This window comes from Tachypleus tridentatus, chromosome 12 (assembly GCF_004210375.1).
Source record: "Tachypleus tridentatus isolate NWPU-2018 chromosome 12, ASM421037v1, whole genome shotgun sequence".
Classification (NCBI taxonomy): domain Eukaryota; kingdom Metazoa; phylum Arthropoda; class Merostomata; order Xiphosura; family Limulidae; genus Tachypleus; species Tachypleus tridentatus.
Genome location: NC_134836.1, coordinates 71,207,996 through 71,226,327, shown reverse-complemented (window position 1 = coordinate 71,226,327; position 18,332 = coordinate 71,207,996). Strand labels below are relative to the sequence as shown.

Sequence of the window (18,332 nt, the reverse complement as noted above, 5' to 3'; positions counted from 1 at the left end):
TTTGTTTTTGAAAAAAGGAAATGAAATTGAGCGATATTACTGATTTAAATCACATGTTTTTGTATAAAATCAGTCAGAAAACATCTTTACTGATGAAAACCCTCAGCACATAAAGTAAAATTTTCAAATTTTATCATTTTTGGAGATATTAATACAACAACAATGTGATCTGTTATGTACGTTTTCTGTATAAAATTGTTATTGGAGCTTCGATTGTTGCTAGATGTCCTGCTAAACTATTATTTTTGCATTTATGATGCAATAAAAGTTACTTGTAGTCTCAAATGCAGTATTTCTACATTGATTAACTGAAGAAAAATTAATAATAACGAATTTCAAGAACGATTTAGTTGATACTTTGCACAGTTGGTTGTGATTTTTTGGTAAGCAAATTCACCCTTTTATGTCAAACAAGAGAAACCAAAACCATAAATCGGTCAGTCACTACTTGGCGCTGAAGTCAAGGAAGAGAAATATAAAAACAAGCATGGCGGTAGTGGGAGAGGTAAGTGTAATATCCATTTGTTAACTGAATTGTATGTCAATACCAGTTAGAACGATCGAATTGAATAAAGATCAGTTTAAGGAATGTAAGTTCCTGAATATCGATAAACTTTTTAGTTGATTAACTCTGTGTAGATATCTCAGTACTGTGATAAACTAAGCCAGACTCGTTAACGTAGCCTGGAAGTGAATTGTAATCGACAGGATCTCCTAAATGTTATGTGATAGTCAACAGTACGTGTCTTACAATTACACCACGTTTGTTATTCTGGTCGTCAGTCCATAAAACGTGAACATCAACTTATCCATTCTGACGAGAAATGATGATCTGTCTGGCTGAACTGAACTATGTTCTTTGTAATGTAGGTTTACCGTGTTCTGTGAGAAATAGTCAACGCACAGGAGGTATCCAAGCTCGTATGACAGGAGTCGACCATCGTACAAGTACGTATCTGATTAAGAGTGATCACTCTAGAGAGATATAAGTTTACTATGTATCTATTATTCACATGGTACAGTTAAGGTAACATTGAAAGATATTAGTGTTTCTTATAATCTGTTGTATGTATAAATTTTACATATGTGACAAACAATTACATTAAAATGACACAAAAAATGTAAAGTTCTCGACCTTTCTGGGAAAAACACATCACGTGATGTTTCAGAGGCATGTTGATTAATTTTGATGGTAAAGCATCCATTAACTAAGACAGTGCCCCTAGCTTGAACAGCAGTAAGTCTTCGTCTTTACAACACTAAAATGAGGGGTTTGTTTCCTCAATAGATACAGCAGATAGCCCAGTGTGGCTTTGCTTTAAGAAAACACATACACTTCACACTCCAAAGCAGTAGCAAAAGAAATAGAAAGAATCATTTGTTCTGTGTCTCCATACCAAAACAGTTTTGAATATGCAAACTGGCAACTAATGTGACAATCAATGCGATATGAAGTCGCAGTACAATATAATTTATCGGAACATCTTTATGATACAGTTTAGTATTTCGTAGGTATCCTGATATAATTTTTCTTGTTTGTAAGACACCTCAAAATCATATACTGACATATTTACTAGCGTAGTATTCCCAAAAGAGTCTGTGTTTTTATAACTGACATTAGAATAAATAGTGACACCAGTTTTACAATAAACTTTGCCAAATAAATATTTTGAAAGGGAAGTATCAAAATAAATGAAACGTACCTCAAGGTATAACATAATTGATAAAGAGAAAACCTGTATCCTTTCACAAAATTCCAAATTTCTGTGATTAGTTTAATGAGTTGATTCAGTTACTAAGTGTATAAACAAATAAAAACCTGCTGTTAAAAACCGTTTTGAAGAACGAGTTTTCTTTTTCGCACAAATCTCACACTGTGAAAAATCTTATATTCCTATCGGTGACAGTTAATGACCTAAAAAAGATTTAACTTTCCGTTATTTTCTCCACTGTATATTACAGGAGAAAACACGATTTTTAAAAGTCGTTGTGAATTAAATATTTCAGTGCACACTAAATAACACGCAGTGCTCGTAACTACCTGGCAATGGAATATTTCTCTAGTTGCTTTAGAAAAAGAATTTCAGAATTAAACTGAGGCTAAATTACAAAAAAAAAACTAAACCTAAACGGAAAAACAAGCCGAGCCAAAAGTATAAAAACAAACTAAGCCTTAAATACGAAAACAAGAGAAGATCAGTTACTAGGTATAAAAAGATGTAAAATAAGAAAGTAACATATATTCGTATGTGCAATTTATAGAAAACTTACAATCCTTACTATTTTTACTGCTGGATTATTCAACATCATCTGAACTGCTACACCTTCATACACCGGATACAGCGACCCTATCTACCACTAAAGGAATCGATCCACTGCACGGGATGAGGTTAGTTATGTATGAGTTTTTATGTTCAGCTTTGGAAACAACGGATAACACACATTTTGCCAACAAATTAAAATTTTATTTTTGTTTCGTTTAAAAAGTATTTAAACATTTGACTGAATACAAAGGATTTCTTGATTTTTCTGATTTTTTAGTCTATTTGTTTTGTGTAGATGTGGATGGCTTGACAAATCAAGTCGTTCCTCAGCGTACATCTTTTCTTCTTTCCATCCCAGTGACCTTTGGTGGGTCTTCGACTGTAATCTCATTCTTCCTCTTCCGCTGACTCTTCAACCTCAGGGACTTCTGGTCTCTTGTTTGGACTCTGGAATCTAACAGTGTTGTTGTTGATATTGTGTATTTATTTCTTCTGTTAAATTATTGTAAAAACTAATAAAACGTTCCTCAAGAAAATTCAATGGCTTTCTCGCACCTTTTTCTCCAGTGAAAATTAATCACATACTGCTAGAATGTCATGTTTTATACGGTAAGCTTTATGGGATATCAAGCTATTGTTGAGACGATTAGCTTAATATAAAGACACAAGGATCCGAAATATTTCAAAACACTGGTTGTAAATAAAATACATATCTCCAAAAGGAGTTACTATTTTCAACACAGAATAAATCATATTTTGTCTGTTAGTAAATAACTGCTGCAAGTATAAAAATGACGTTTTATGTTTAATTTTTGATATGTTTCTTATTCTACTTAGTATTATAGTCCAGGATTCACTGACCGAATAGAATACAGATATCCTAAGCTCAGTGATTCGGTTCATGAGAAAATTTAGGTTTCAGTTTTCTTTAAGATATAGAATCATTTCCTGAAGCCCCCGCCAATACAGCGGTAAGTCTATGGCTTTATAATGCTAGATTCAAGGGTTACATTCCTCTAGGTGAGCTCAGTAAATAACCCAATTTAGCTGTGCTGTAAGAAAAGTACACACACTTCCTGAATGAATTTGTAATTGTTTTGCAAATTAGACTTAAAATGCAACCGCTTTACAATCGATAGAACTATATACAATATACCAAAAATACACAATTATGTCTAGTATAATTGTAATGCATGCACGATATTCATAACGGTTTTAACGCTTTTGTAGCTCACTATATAATAACCTAAATTCATTTAGGCGTGAATAATACTGAGGAGTTTTAAATAGATGAAAATGAGATCCACAGTGAACTACGTCACAGATTATGTTTTTAATTTTACTTATGGTGAAAATATACGAAATCACAAATAAAATTTCATGATACAGTTAATTTCGCAAAACACAAATAAGCAAATCATAATAAACACTTATTCAGTTACAGAAATCAAAAAATGGCATAAAGAAAAATTTGTTATCGAAAATACAGAACAAAAATGAAACGCCATCTGCCGAAAAGTAACATATACTTCTGTGTTATAATATCACAGGTAATTTCAAATGGTAACATTTAACACTTAAAAATAGCTATCTTTACTGAGAGAAAATTTATAAATTTTCAAATAATTTGTATTTTAAAACTTATGTTTTTTGTTCTAATTTTGAAATATTTATTTACACAAATTATTCACAATTTAGAACAAAACGACGAATAAATACTTACCTTAACCATTGGGCTACTCTTTTACCAACGAATAGTAGGATCGACCGCAACTTTATAATGCCCCCACTTCTGAAAGGGCGAGCATGCTTGGTGTGATGGAAATTAGAACCCGCGACCCTCAGATTACGAGTCGAATACTTTAACCACACGGCCATACTCTTCAGTAAAGAGTAACATGGTATACATTTATACACGTGATATTTTTACAAAAATATCAACAACTCTAACTTTATTCACTGTCTGAAGTACTTTTCTCTGCGAAGTATTTAGATTTAAATTTATTTTGGCAATTAGTTTTCCTTGTCAGAATTGCTTGGTTATAATTACGTTTAATTTCTTTCGATCATCAAAAATACTAAACATTTATCATGCTCCACATTTCGGGGTGAAGTACAGGTAAGTACCATGTGTTTTCTGTTCTTTGTATTAAACGGAGATGAGTTTTTCAAAATTGTGTTATTGTTTTAATATTTTACTACGTGGACACAAAGAGTTGCTCAAATAGGCTCTTCAATCTTCCTTGTTTCGTTGAGTGCACACAAGTTGTAAGTGCAGTACTTAGCAAGTAGCCAAGTTTCGTGCAGGGAAGATAACATGTTTTAAAGAGAAATTGAAAGCTGTATTCTCTATCAACGAATCGATCACGGAATAACAATGATAGGCTACCGCGTCCAGGCGCTAGAATCAATTTCCAGTGAACAAGAATCTTTTGTGCTAGGTGCGTTCATGTGCAGATCTGAGCTTGTTTTTAATGCCAATATGTTCTCAAGTATAAAGTCAAGTTTGTCCTTATAACAGAAAAAAAAAGAATTTAGTAGAATTAAGAACTTTTCATAATTTTTTAGTTTCTTACATTTCCTAAAGTTGTAAGTTAATTTGAGCCTTCAGCCACAGTATTGTTTAACTTAACGTGGTTTTCACTTTTCTTTGGTTGAACCATTATTATTTAACAGCATTCTTACATGTTCGACGCACCCAGTTGCCCTTGTATTTTATGTTTTTATTTTGTGATTGTATTTCTGTGAATATACATTTTTATTTCGGTAGTTCTTTAGATCTCATTTGGAGACCTAAGAATAATTTCATTATTCGATTAGACTATGAGTCGGCATAAGGGGATTAGACTATGAGTTGGTGCGGTTTACTAGGTGCCTTCCCTCGAATCTACCTAGCTTGGAATCGCCAGGTGATTAAGGCACTCGACTCGTAATCCGATGGTCACGGGTTTGAATCCACGTCACACCACAACATCCTCACTCTTTCAGCCGTGGGGTCGTTATAATGTGACGGTCAATCTCTATGTGTTGTTAAAGAGTAGTCCAAGAGTTAGTAGTCATTACCAAATGACTAGCTACTCTCCCGCTAGTCTGGAACCTTTATCTAAAGAAACGCTCAGTGAAGGTGTCGTGCTCTTTGGATCTTGCAGATCTTACAGAATAATGGTGATGACCTGTCACTGGATGAGATTCTTCATCTTCACGTTCATCATTTCTTGGGTGAGACACGTTCAAATTGAGATTACTCTGTTATCTTGATGTCTGATCATCATTCTCTGTATGTTCTTTTCTTGTAGGTTGTTGATCAAGGGCTTCGATGACACAAGAATTATTGTTTTTGTTCCTTTCTTGTGTTGATTTGTTTGAATGAAATTGTTTCAGAGGACCTTGTGTTTGACTGGTATCGAGTTCATTCAGGATTCCGATGACGCTAGATATAGATTTCAAAGTCCTTATTTAGATCAAATATTTATAATGTTCTATATACTTAAACATCATAAATGAATCTTATAAGTTTCGAATGTTCTAAATGTTCATTCAATTTTTCTCCCAATAACCACCCTTTCTCTGCAAACAGTGAAAGAATGTAAAGATACAGGATGTTATGAACTAGACCATATGGAACTGTTCCTTTTCTTTTTTATACTACGCATATGAGGTTAAACTAGGTAGTAGATGTTCCCTCCCCCTCAAACACAATTTGTGTTTTACTTCTGCTAGTGCTTAAAAAACAATAAACGCCCTAGCATTCTACATAATGACCCACCACATTCGTGTCCTAGTACTGGGTATTTGTTTTGAGGCTAAAATTCTTTCATTTATGTACTTATCTTATAAAAAAAATGTACAATCCGACATTGTTGACAACAAAGCAATTGTCCCCACTGTGATACAGTGAAACAAGACATACAATCAGTCGTTTTTATGACAAAGCAGTTGTCCCCATTGTAGTTCAGTGAAACAACACATACAATCAGATATTGTTGACAACAAAGCAATTGTCCCCATTGTAGTACAGTGAAACAATACATACAATCAGATATTGTTGACAACAAAGCAGTTGTCCCCATTGTAGTACAGTGAAACAATACATACAATCAGATATTGTTGACAACAAAGCAGTTGTCCCCATTGCAGTTCAGTGAAACAACACATACAATCAGATATTGTTGACAACAAAGCAATTGTCCCCATTGTAGTACAGTGAAACAATACATACAATCAGATATTGTTGACAACAAAGCAGTTGTCCCCATTGCAGTTCAGTGAAACAACACATACAATCAGATATTGTTGACAACAAAGCAATTGTCCCCATGTAGTACAGTGAAACAATACATACAATCAGATATTGTTGACAACAAAGCAGTTGTCCCCATTGCAGTTCAGTGAAACAACACATACAATCAGATATTGTTGACAACAAAGCAATTGTCCCCATTGTAGTACAGTGAAACAATACATACTATCAGATATTGTTGACAACATAGCAATTGTCCCCATTGCAGTTCAGTAAAACAACACATACAATCAGTCATTGTTGATAACAAAGCACTTGCATTCATTTTTATATAGAAAACAATATATACAATCAGACATTGTTCCAATTGTAAGTACAATAAAACAATACGTACAAGCAGACATTGTTGACAGCAAAGCAATTGTAAGTACAAAAAAACAATACATAAAATCAGACACTAATGACAGCAAATGATTTACCTCCATTGCTTGCTTCAGTCTCCACTGGAGTTCTTCATTTTCCATCGATAATTGAGAGTTTGACTTAACTTTTTTCTCAAACACTTCCTTTAGTTGTAGACTTTCACTTCTTAACTGTCTGCAAGTTGAAATATGAAAATCAAACTTAGTCAGACCACAGTTTCTATCTAACGAGTTTCTTGAACAAAGCGAAACAGATCTAGTTTGTTCTTTGTAGAAGTTAATCTTATTTTCATGACATATATTGTCAGAAACAACATCTAACAAGTGATGGATTATAAACCAGGTACAAATTATTTTAGTATAGAACTATTTGTGGCTTGTTAGACAGCCGAAAATACCCAGTTTTGAGCCTATGCTTAAACTAAGGGATTTTCAGTGATGGGACAAATATCATATCTTAATGTATAATGTGCACTTTCAGAGCAAAACCTGTTTTATATTGGTGGTTGTGTTTCATGTTTCTGTAGATATAGTTTTATTAAAAACAAATAACCTCCACATGCATGCATTACATTATTTGATCCTTAAAGATGTGATGTTTAATAGTCTGTAACAACATAACAAGTCTAGATAGTTGTTTGATTCTAATAATGAGCTGTCATGTTTACATGGTTCATAGTAAGAAGTTTATAATCAAATTCATTGGTGGAATAAGTGTCCTATTTCTATACACACTTTTACAAAACACGTTTCGAACTGTGTTATGCTCGATTAAATTATGATTAGTTCTTTTATCAGATTAGACAGTCTTTGACTAGATTAGATGAAATATAGTAATTTGAGTCTATACTATTAACAACTAATAAGGCAAGTTTACGATCTTATGTTTACTCATGAACAACTTAAGTGATTAAGGCATAAATATAGTTAACAGTAATTTTATAGAAGTCACGAGTAATAATCATTAAAATGTCACTATCTGTTGTAATCATTAAAATGTCACTATCTGTTGTAATCATTTAATGTCACTATCTGTTGTAATCATTAAAATGTCACTATCTGCTGAGCTGTCGAAATAATTGATCTTAGAACCTGTCTACAGTAAAAGTTGCTGTTGTTTTATTTTAGAATTAATTTGTGATTCCATGTTTAATAAATATTATAGTTTTAAGATTTCTATAATTTACTTTCAGTATTGTCAAATTATAGAAGACTGAATGGAGTCAGAACAGGGTTAAACTATAGTCTAAGAGAGATACTGAAAAAAGTAAATTAAAATTATAGAATTATTTGTTTGAAACTAAAAGTAATTCATGGATTACTTAAGACAATTAGCTAACTAGAAACACTCGTTGTTCTAAAAAAACAAAAGTTAAACTCATAATGGACTGAATCACTTCTAATGACACTCTGATGGGATATGTTAAGTCTCATTATGACATTATGTTGGATGAAATAAGTATAAAATAAATCATATTACAGAAGTTAACATTACTGTTTCCCCTGATCATGTTAAACAATTAGGTACAAAAAAGTAACTTAATCGAATTTGGATATATTCTTAATGATTTATAATTGAAACAAATACACATATTTATGGTTTGTAAAGTAATTCACTTGGTGAAGGAAAATGTAGTTCACTACACAGTTACACTAAATGAATAACAACAGCTGGCACCAGCTTTTGTGTCAAGAAGAAAGCAATAACACGTAATATCAAATTAAAATCTTAAAAGGTTCTTATAAATCATTGTTGTTTTAATTTAGTTTTTAACAATAACTGTACAAGCAATAACGATATCAATGCAAATAAACTTGGAATTAAATCAGGAGAATGAGAAGACACTCCTTAATTATGATTGTGTTGTTTGCTGTTTGGTCATACGTTTACAGTTAACCTGTAAACTGGTAATCGTATTTGATCACAACTTCAAATGATTTAGTTCACTTTGGACTTAGCAGTCGTCTAGTTGCTGGAACTCCAATTACCTCTCAGTTCGAACTTTTTCATCCAACATAGCTCGTAAATCTTCATTTCTTGCCTTCAGCTTCTCTATCTCTCGTTTTGCAGATGGTAACTTATCTAACTAGTGATTTAATAAAAAAAATAAACTTTAATTTGAAATATAAACAAATAAATTTCTTTACATATTCTATAATGATGTAACAATTCTAAAAGATGGCTCTTTGATCCTAACAATATGATAGTGAGTTTTAACAACAGATATATAGTCTCGAATAATGAAACAAGTCTATACGGTTCACTAATCCTAACAATATGTTGTTTTTATTTGACTATACTTACATAGGTAATGAATCTACATAGCCATTTGATTGTAATGGTTAACTATTTTGTTTAACTATGTTTACATTGTTTATAATATTATTATAATAAGTCTAGATCACTATTTAACCCTAACAATGTGAGACTTTGTTTCTTAACACAATCCAATACTGTAGTATAGCTGTCTATACTTTTTTTTAGATACTCAGAGCCTAAATAAATACTGCAAAAAAATACAATAAAAAAGTAAAAATAACCTCTTTCTGCATTTCCAGGTTTTCTTTACGAAGGCGATGTATGTCTGCAACCTTGAACTCCAGCACAGTTTGAAGGCTTTCTACTTCTTTCTCAAGATAACATTTCTCATCAAGAATCCTCTGCGAAGAAAGTGTATTCTTTTATTTCAACACGTATAACAATTAGTATATTTGATGATGTAGTTTTACTCTCACAGATGTGTTTTTTATTTTGGACGAGTTAGTAGTGAGTGGCTAAATGGTTCGTTATTGTCAATCCAAAAGTCTACAGTTTGCAGTCAGTTGCTGCAAGATCTCGTTTTATTGTGCCATTGGTGCATTATAAGTTTGATAATTATATGCTTATATTATATTAGAGTAGCCTAGTAATTGACTGTCTTCTATACTTCAAGTTTATCAGTTCAGAGTTGGGGATCACTAGACCAATTAGCCCTTTTGTAGTTTAGTGCAAATATTCATAAAAAATCAAACAAACATTCTTGCTTCTTTTCTCATACATTTATATGTAAGTAATAATATAATCATCCATGAGATAGTGTATTACACTTCATATTAGTGTGTTTTATTTTTTGTTTTAAACACATTACAACTCACTAATGATATTAACATATCAAACCAGATTAAACATTAAATACAATACCAAAAATTTAAGTGTTTTCTTCAGATAAATCCATTTACTTTATTTGAGTGTTTTTTTGTTTGTTGTTTTTTTTTGGGTAGGGTTATAAAATTATTAATATGCACAGGTGTTAAAATTATTCCATTATTTAGTGCAGAAAAAAATGAATCTTTTAGTAAACATTAGCTTGTCACATCAGAAAATTTCTAGAATTGTATCTCTTTCATAAAATTACTCCACTAGAGGGCATTAAAATGATCAAATGAAAAAAATAATATCATTACTGGGTTGGTGCTTGTTTTGAATTTCGCATAAAAGCTACTCGAGGGCTATCTGTGCCAGCCGTCCCTAATTTAGCAGTGTAAGACTAGAGGGAAGGCAGTTAGTCATCACCACCCACCGACAACTTTTGGGCTACTCTTTTACCAACGAATAGTGGGATTGACTGTCACCTTACAACACCCCTACGGATGAAAAGGCGAGCATGTTTGGCGCGACCGAGATGCGAACCCGCGACCCTCAGATTACGAGTCGCACGCCTTAACACGTTTGGCCATGTCGGGCCGGGTTGGTGCTTGACCAAGTTAAACGACAATGAGTCTCATCTATCACGCTTTTTTGTTAAGACTCAATGGTGATGAAGTTTACCTATTTCTAAAGTCCTGGTTTTGGTTATAAACAATTTTAGTTTATAAAGACAAATACTACATACTGGAGAATGAAATGGAAGTCATTCTTAAAAAAAAACCAACAAAAAAACACTTACCAGAACATACAAGTTGATTTTCGAAAATTATATATTCTATTTATGCCATGTTGCTTATAAGATTTTCTTAAAAAAACAAGTTTAAAATAGAAAAGTTAATAATATGGAATATCTTTTATTTGAAGAAAACAGAAAATTAAGCCATAGAAATATTTTTGACATACTTACTTGAAAGTAGGAAAGTTGAAATAATTTTAGTATTGTTTCCACAAAATTGGTAATCAGTTGAAAAAAAAAACACATCCAGATAAAGTGTTGAAAATGAACTTTCTAATTTTATGAACTAAAGTTGTATGTTATCATTATTATTATTGGTTTAATACTGTCGTTGTTTAAATATGTTCTTCTAAGTGCCTATCTCATGTATCAACCTATATTTCCTATTCTACACAATGAGCCAGTTGCGATCTGTCCATCACAGGTGATAAAACCCAATTTTTAGTGTTATAAGCCTGCAAAATTATCACTGAACCACTGAGGGCCCTGTTATAGTAGTCAGATACCAGTAGCGGGTCATACCTGTAATTTCATGTTGGTGTCTCCATGCAGACTGCTTTCCATCTGCTTCTGTAGGTCTTGTAGCTGCTGCTTTAAGATCTTTACAGCTTTCTCATTGCTCTCTGAAGCCAGTTGCATCTGCTTTGCAAAGTCTTTCTCTAATTCTATTGAAAAAAAACACAAAGATATTGCAGAACTACTCAACAAACACAGCCATGACAAAAGCCATCTCGATATAAATTTTTGTCTTTTTTGCATTTGCTTTAAACCTTGTACCTAACCATTAACATTATTTGAATATAGCTAATGTTTAATTGATGTTTCATAAATCTAACCAAGCTGTAACAGACAGCAAAACCTTTTCCTCTCCAGTGATATAGTAAGGATTCTATGCTATACAAATGTAAAACTCAGTACTACTAAGATTTTCATTCAAAAGTATGTATTTTAGCTGACACACCTAACAGAAATTAATCATTATTCAGGCCTAACTTCAGATTTTCTCTGGATCTGGAAAGAATGAGTTACGATGTAACTGGTGCTAACTAAACGAACAGTTACTTACAAGAAATATGGCTAACATTAACTGAAGAAATGGTTACTGACAAGTATGGCTGATTTCAAATGAAGGAATGGTTACTGACAACAAATATGGCCAATGTTAACTGAAAGAATGGTTACTGACAAGAAATATGACTAATTTCAAATGAAAGAATGGTTACTGACAACAAATATGACTGATGTCAACTGAAATAATAGTTACTGACAACAAATATGAATGATTTCAATTAAAGGAATGGTTACTGACAACAAATATGACTGATTTCAACTGAAAGAATGGCTACTGACAGCACATATGACTGATGTTAACTGAAGGTATAGTTACTGACAACAAATATGATTGATATCAGCTGAAGGAATGGTTACTCGTAGCTCACTTTTGAAAATACTCTTCATAATTTTGAAATTTACGAATAGACTTTCAACATTTTTACCAACAGTCAAAAGTGTCATTAATAATACAAATAATTAATCCTAATATCCAACTTGCCATTATGAGTCATAAATAAAAATTTCTGTGATTTCCGACTAAAAGATTAGGAAGAGAAAGCAAGAACAAAATGAAAACACTTAGAATTCCACTGAGAAAAACTTGCATATATATCTACAAGTGTCAATGAGGTACAATTAATGTACAAATGAAGACAAAAAATACAAAACTTTCAAACAGATGCTAAAGAAAATAATTATAAGTTACGTAAATAATATAAATAATAATAAATAATGGCAAATAATGTAAATAATGATCCTTTAAAAAAACCATTAGAAAAATTTCCACACACCATGAAAATTAACCAAGAAAATCAAAAAATAAAACTAAAACTGGAGTAATATCAGAAAACAATATTTAATAATTGGTTTGTTTAGAATTTTGTGCAAAGATACATGAGGGCGCTCTGTGCTAATCATCCCTGATGTAGCAGCGTAGAGAAAAGGTAGCTATTCATCACCACCCACTGCCAACTTTTGGGCAACTCTTTTTATCAACGAGAAGTGAGATTGACTGTGATGTTATAATGTCCTCATGGCTAAAGGGCAATTTGAACCCATGACACTCAGATTACGAGTTTAGTGCCTTAACCACTTGGCCATGCCAGGTATAATAATTCATAAAACAAAATATGAAAAGCATTGGAAACCAATGAATGAAAAAAAAGATTCCACATGTAAACATAAAACCAATGAATGAAAATAAAGTCAACATAAACACATCAGGAACCTGTGAATGTCAGCAACAGATGTATAAAAGAAACCCCAAAATGGAAACGAAATAAGAATGAAATAATTGGAGCCCAAGAATAATAATAAGTACTTATATATCACAGACATTAAGTAAAATTTACTATTCTTGTGAAATAATCTTAAAATAACAGTCAACAACAACAATAATGCGTTGTTAGATAAGAGAGCAAATCTGCCAAAAAACCATTTTAGTGCATTTAATAACCACTAGGTGATGTTCTGTGAACTTATTACTCTGCATTATGCTGCCGAACTAGCTAATTAATGTTTTATTCCCAACTGCTGTTAGAAATCTGAAATGTGTTTCGATATTTGGATACATGACTTATTATTTATGTCTTTTAATTTTTGATCTAAAAAGTCTCCATCATAAACATAAATATGTACCAATAAATTAACACAATGACGCATAAAACCTTCCTACCTATACTGATATTTCTATTTTTAAAACGATGCATTAAATATGTTAACCTAATACATTCTTCCTTTTCTATTTATAAGGAGAGTAGAATTTGAAAGGAAAAACAATATTATGAGAGGTAGCTCTGTGGTATTTGATCCTTTAATTCACAAGAACAATACTTTATGAGTTTAATTGCACAGAAGTGTTTAAGTTTGAATATAAACAAAGGTTACCTTCAATTTGAAGATTATGATGTACTTTCAAAGCTGCAACTACTTCAGTGTTCTCGTTCTCGGCATCTCTAACAGACTGAGCATGAGTATTTTTTCAGGTCTTCAATCTTCAGGAAAATACGAAATGCAATTCATTAAAACTTCTATCAAGTGTTTTTTAATCATAAATAATAGGTTTTGTTGCTTGTATTTTAAAACAACAGATGACGCCACTAAAGTTTTATAGTAACCACATTTATCTTTTTATTTCGCACAAAGCTACACCAGGGTTATCTGCGCTGGCTGTCCCTACTTTAGTGAAGGCAGCTAGTCTTCACTATCCACCGCTAACTCTTTGGCTACTCTTTTACGAACGAATAGTGGCCTTGTCAGCTGTGGGGGCGTTATAAAGTGAATTCCCACAGCTGACAAGGCGAGCGTGTTTGGTGTGACGGGGTTGGAAATCACGACCCTCGGATTACTCGTCGAGAGCCTTTTCACCTGGCCACGCCAGGCCTAACCAATTTTGAGGATATGTTTACAACTTTAGATCGCGGTTCTTTCATTAAGTCAACTTCATAGGAACTAAAACGATAACACTAAATAAACTCTCAAATATAAATTAAAATCGAGTCACAATTCGTAAGTTCTCTTTGTCTTACAAAATTATTTGTTATCATTGTTAGAATATGGTCTAAAAAACAGCTTTTATACCAGGCTAATGCTTTAACTGGTTCAATGCTCCTTCTATATAAATTTAAGTGTTTGAAAGTGAAGACGTAATTGTGGTGTCCAAGTAAAAAACTTTTTTCATTTGTTCGAACGATTAAATCATATACCGAAAAAAACAACAAAATTTTACAAAAATGAATTAAATTGAATAAATTAATAATGGTTTTGATTGGTTTTGAATTTTGTGCAAAGCTACACGAGGGCTATCTGTGACGATTACGTCCTTAATATAGCAGTGTAAGACAAGAGGGAAGGCTGCTAGTCATCATCGTCCACCGACAACTCTTGAGCTACTCTTTTAACAACGAATAGTGACATTAATCGTAACATTATAACGCTCACATGGTTGAAAGAGAGAGGATGTTTGGTGTGACGGGAATTAAAAACGAAGAACAGACACAAGTTACATCTATCAAACCTACTTCATTATCTTAAGCCTAAATAATGAAACCAACTTCGTTAAATTAAGCCTAAATACTCAAACTGGTGTTCTACAAATGTTTTTAGATTAACATCTGTTGTGTTCGACCAGTGAAGTATCAAAAGAAAATTTAAGAAAACGAATATGTTTAAGAATTTCATTTTGATTGGTAACGAGAAATCAGTAACTTTGAAAGTGTTATTAAACTCACCTCTTTGTCATACTCAGCTCGTAATTTTCTAAATTCTTCATGGTGGTTAAAGTCCACTAAAATAAATAATAGTTGTTGCTGTTGACACACATTTTACTTCAACCGAAATATAGTGACTTAAAGTATCTGTAATTCCATTTACTCTAAGATATTAAGCTTACAAGATTTATAATAACGAAAACAGAAGAAGCAAATAGATCTATACTAACCACAACTAATTCTTGGATAATTCTTTCACCAACGGATAGTGCAATTGATTGTCTCTTTATATCGAACACACAGTTGAAAGAACAAGCATGTTCGATGATTTAGATTTGAACCAGCGGCTCACAGTTTGTGAGTCAATGGGCAGATAAGAGATAATCCATTGTGCGATCTTTTGTTTCATTTTGTTAGCTCTAACTCTCCTAAAATATACTATAAACTCAAAATCTAACTGCTATCCATCTAAATGTTCGTAACAGACATTAGATTTATCTTATACTGAGAATGACTGTAATGTGACTATTTCGAAGAAAACTTACACGTTTCGGTCTCTTCTTTGTGCGTTGTTGTCAGCCTCGAATCCGGTTCTTGTATTTCCTTCGCACTGTTTCGCCTCAGTTGTTCTAATTGCGTTCCGCAATCGCCTAGATAAAGAACAGTGTCTTTGATAGCTCTATATTTTCAAATTCTTATCGTTTTGCGATTTTTATAATCTAGTCCAACGTTTCGCATACTGTCGGGCGCGAGCAGATACGGTAGCGTCAATAGTGTAAGAATGCAAAATGAAGTTTTTTTATTATTTTTAATTAATAGAAATAATAAGAAAGTACAAAAACAGACAAATTTAATGTACATGCCTCGTCTCTTATTTCAGTCACAGTGGGGGAGGGAAGCAAAATAAACTATATTTATTAAAGCAGGTTTGCTTGGTTTTGATATTTTCGCAACGCTACACGAGGGCTTTCTGCGCTAGTCATCCCTAATTCAGCAGTGTAAGACTAGAGAGATGGCAACTAGTCATCACCACCCACAGCCAAGTCTTGGGTTACTCTTTTACCAACGAATGGTGGGATTGAACATCAATTTATAACGCTCTATGGCTAAAATGGCAGGCATGTTTGATGTGACGGGGATTCGAACCCGCGACCCTCATATTACGAGTCGAGCTCCCTCACCACCTGTTCATATTATTGAACATATACACACGTCAAACTCTTATCCTATACATTCCGGAAACTAAATTTAAAATCTGTACACTCTGGCGACTAAAATCAAGATCTCTGTACTTTGTAAAATCAAAGTATCTGACAATTTCTGTAATATCCAGAAATGTAGAGTATAATAGTATTTGCAACACGTGAATAACATAAATCATGATATAATGGGCTTGAGGTAGGGCATGTCAGTGGCGTCTGCAGTGGAGGGGTCAAGAAGGGCATTTCCTCCCTGGAACATTAGAAACACAATTCTTTCTTTCTTCATTCAGCATATTTACATGAGTTTCTATTCATTTCACAATATCACCGCACCCTGGATAAATTTCTGCGAGCGTCTTTGAAGCGGGTGCTTCAGTTTCGTAATAATAACTTCATACAACGAAAATATTTAACCAACATACTTTGCTGAGCTCTCCATTCCAATAAAGTGCTTGAGTGGGACAACGCATCCAACTGAAAATAACAAAAATGACAACGATTAACAATTAACAAGCATGTAAATAATAAATAATTAAGAAATTATTACAAAAATAATAACACATGTTAAATAATGTCACACGAATTCAAAAGTATAGAATTCACGGTACCTAATCTATTTCTTTTTTTATGGGGAGAGGTAAGTTTTCGAATACAACAGGTGAGAAATTTTATTATGCATTAAGCTAAGTTTTCAAACATAAAAAACGAATAAACACTTAAATAATGGAAATTATTATTGTTGAATTATATTGCTAGTTTTGTTGCAACTCTTATCTACATCAAATAAAAATCTTACTGCTGGCTACATTCAACGAAACGACGGTTAATTGGCCAGTACACAGTTAACGAATAACTTTGACAGTGCTGTTGTTCGTTAGGTTTCAAGATTTGCACAAACATTAAAAAATACCATGTATCAAATTCAAATAATGCAATATACCGTTTCAGGTATGTATAAGTGCAAAGTTTTTCTACTCAATTTAAAAGTATTCCCTTTAACTTATAGATATACTGATGATTTAATTATTATTAGTATTTATTTCCTTTAATTCGTAAGTTCTTACAATTTCTGTTTACTAGTGGAACCTCAGCAACAATGGTAAGTTTCTTTAAGCACATTATTATAAATGTTGTCATTTAAGCACTCTTTACTGGTAAAGCCTCAGTAACAATGGTAAGTTTCTTTAAGCACATTACGAGAAACGTTTGTAATTGTTGGCATTTGAGCACTGTTTACTGGTGGAGCCTTAGCAACAATGGTAAGTTTCTTTAAGCACATTATTATAAATATTGTCATTTAAGCACTGTTTACTGGTGGAGCCTCGGTAACAATGGTGAGTTTCTTTAAGTACATTATTAGAAACGTTTGCAATTGTTGTCACTTAAGCACAGTTTGCTCGTGGAGCCTCAGCAACAATAGTAAGTTTCTTTAAGCACATTAGAAAAGTTTATAATTATTGCCGTTGCTCCACTCCTTATTATTATACTTCGTTTAGCACAATGTGAATTTATTATTAAATTGTTATAAAGATTTTAAAGTTTAAACTTTAGACACGAGTTCGTAATTTCTTGTCTGCGTTTACGATTTTCCTTCTCGTGATAATAATGTTCCTTGATTTTGGTTTGAAAAAATTATAATTCCTCAGTTACTTACATGCTGTAAAGTTCGTAATGAATAGACATATTTTACTTTTAAAAATATACATTTTAGTTATGAGACTTAAAATGCTGGTTTTGATATATTTTGTGTTTTTGATTTTTAATAAATATTATAAAATATTACAGTTACGATAGAAAGTGTTCCGTACCCTGTGTCCAGAGTAGTTTTTTTACTCATAACTTAAAAGTTTCAAGATTATATTATAAATATTATACTAACACACATCTACATAAATTTTATGCAAATTGAGAGACAAATAAACTGTTTATAAACAAATAACGAAACATAGGAGGGGCAGAAAGTGTTCATGCGTCTACTTTAATGGTCAGATGTGCAGCCTTTCAGGTGAATTACTTGGC

At 32.5% G+C, this 18,332-nt stretch overlaps 2 protein-coding genes across 6 annotated transcripts; one reads left to right on the top strand and one right to left on the bottom strand.

Annotated features, from left to right (window-relative positions):
• Positions 1-217: 217 nt before the first annotated feature.
• On the top strand, positions 218-2,790 carry LOC143233558 (uncharacterized). 5 transcript variants are annotated; one of them, XM_076469906.1, is made up of 4 exons: positions 218-505; positions 871-948; positions 2,344-2,389; positions 2,560-2,790. In XM_076469906.1, the coding sequence occupies exons 2-4, from the start codon at positions 924-926 to the stop codon at positions 2,720-2,722; spliced, it is 234 nt and encodes a 77-aa protein (XP_076326021.1). In that variant the 5' UTR covers positions 218-505; positions 871-923; the 3' UTR covers positions 2,723-2,790. The 5 variants fall into 5 exon arrangements, with proteins under 5 accessions (XP_076326021.1, XP_076326020.1, XP_076326019.1 ...); XM_076469905.1 differs by having other exon boundaries at positions 221-505; positions 2,263-2,389; XM_076469904.1 differs by having other exon boundaries at positions 224-948.
• A 2,560-nt stretch (positions 2,791-5,350) lies between these two features.
• On the bottom strand, positions 5,351-13,870 carry LOC143233557 (microtubule-associated tumor suppressor 1 homolog A-like). The gene is made up of 6 exons (XM_076469901.1): positions 13,790-13,870; positions 11,372-11,514; positions 9,468-9,587; positions 8,916-9,013; positions 6,984-7,101; positions 5,351-5,694 (listed from the first exon to the last, which is right to left on the bottom strand). The coding sequence occupies exons 2-6, from the start codon at positions 11,486-11,488 to the stop codon at positions 5,674-5,676; spliced, it is 474 nt and encodes a 157-aa protein (XP_076326016.1). The 5' UTR covers positions 11,489-11,514; positions 13,790-13,870; the 3' UTR covers positions 5,351-5,673.
• Positions 13,871-18,332: the final 4,462 nt, after the last annotated feature.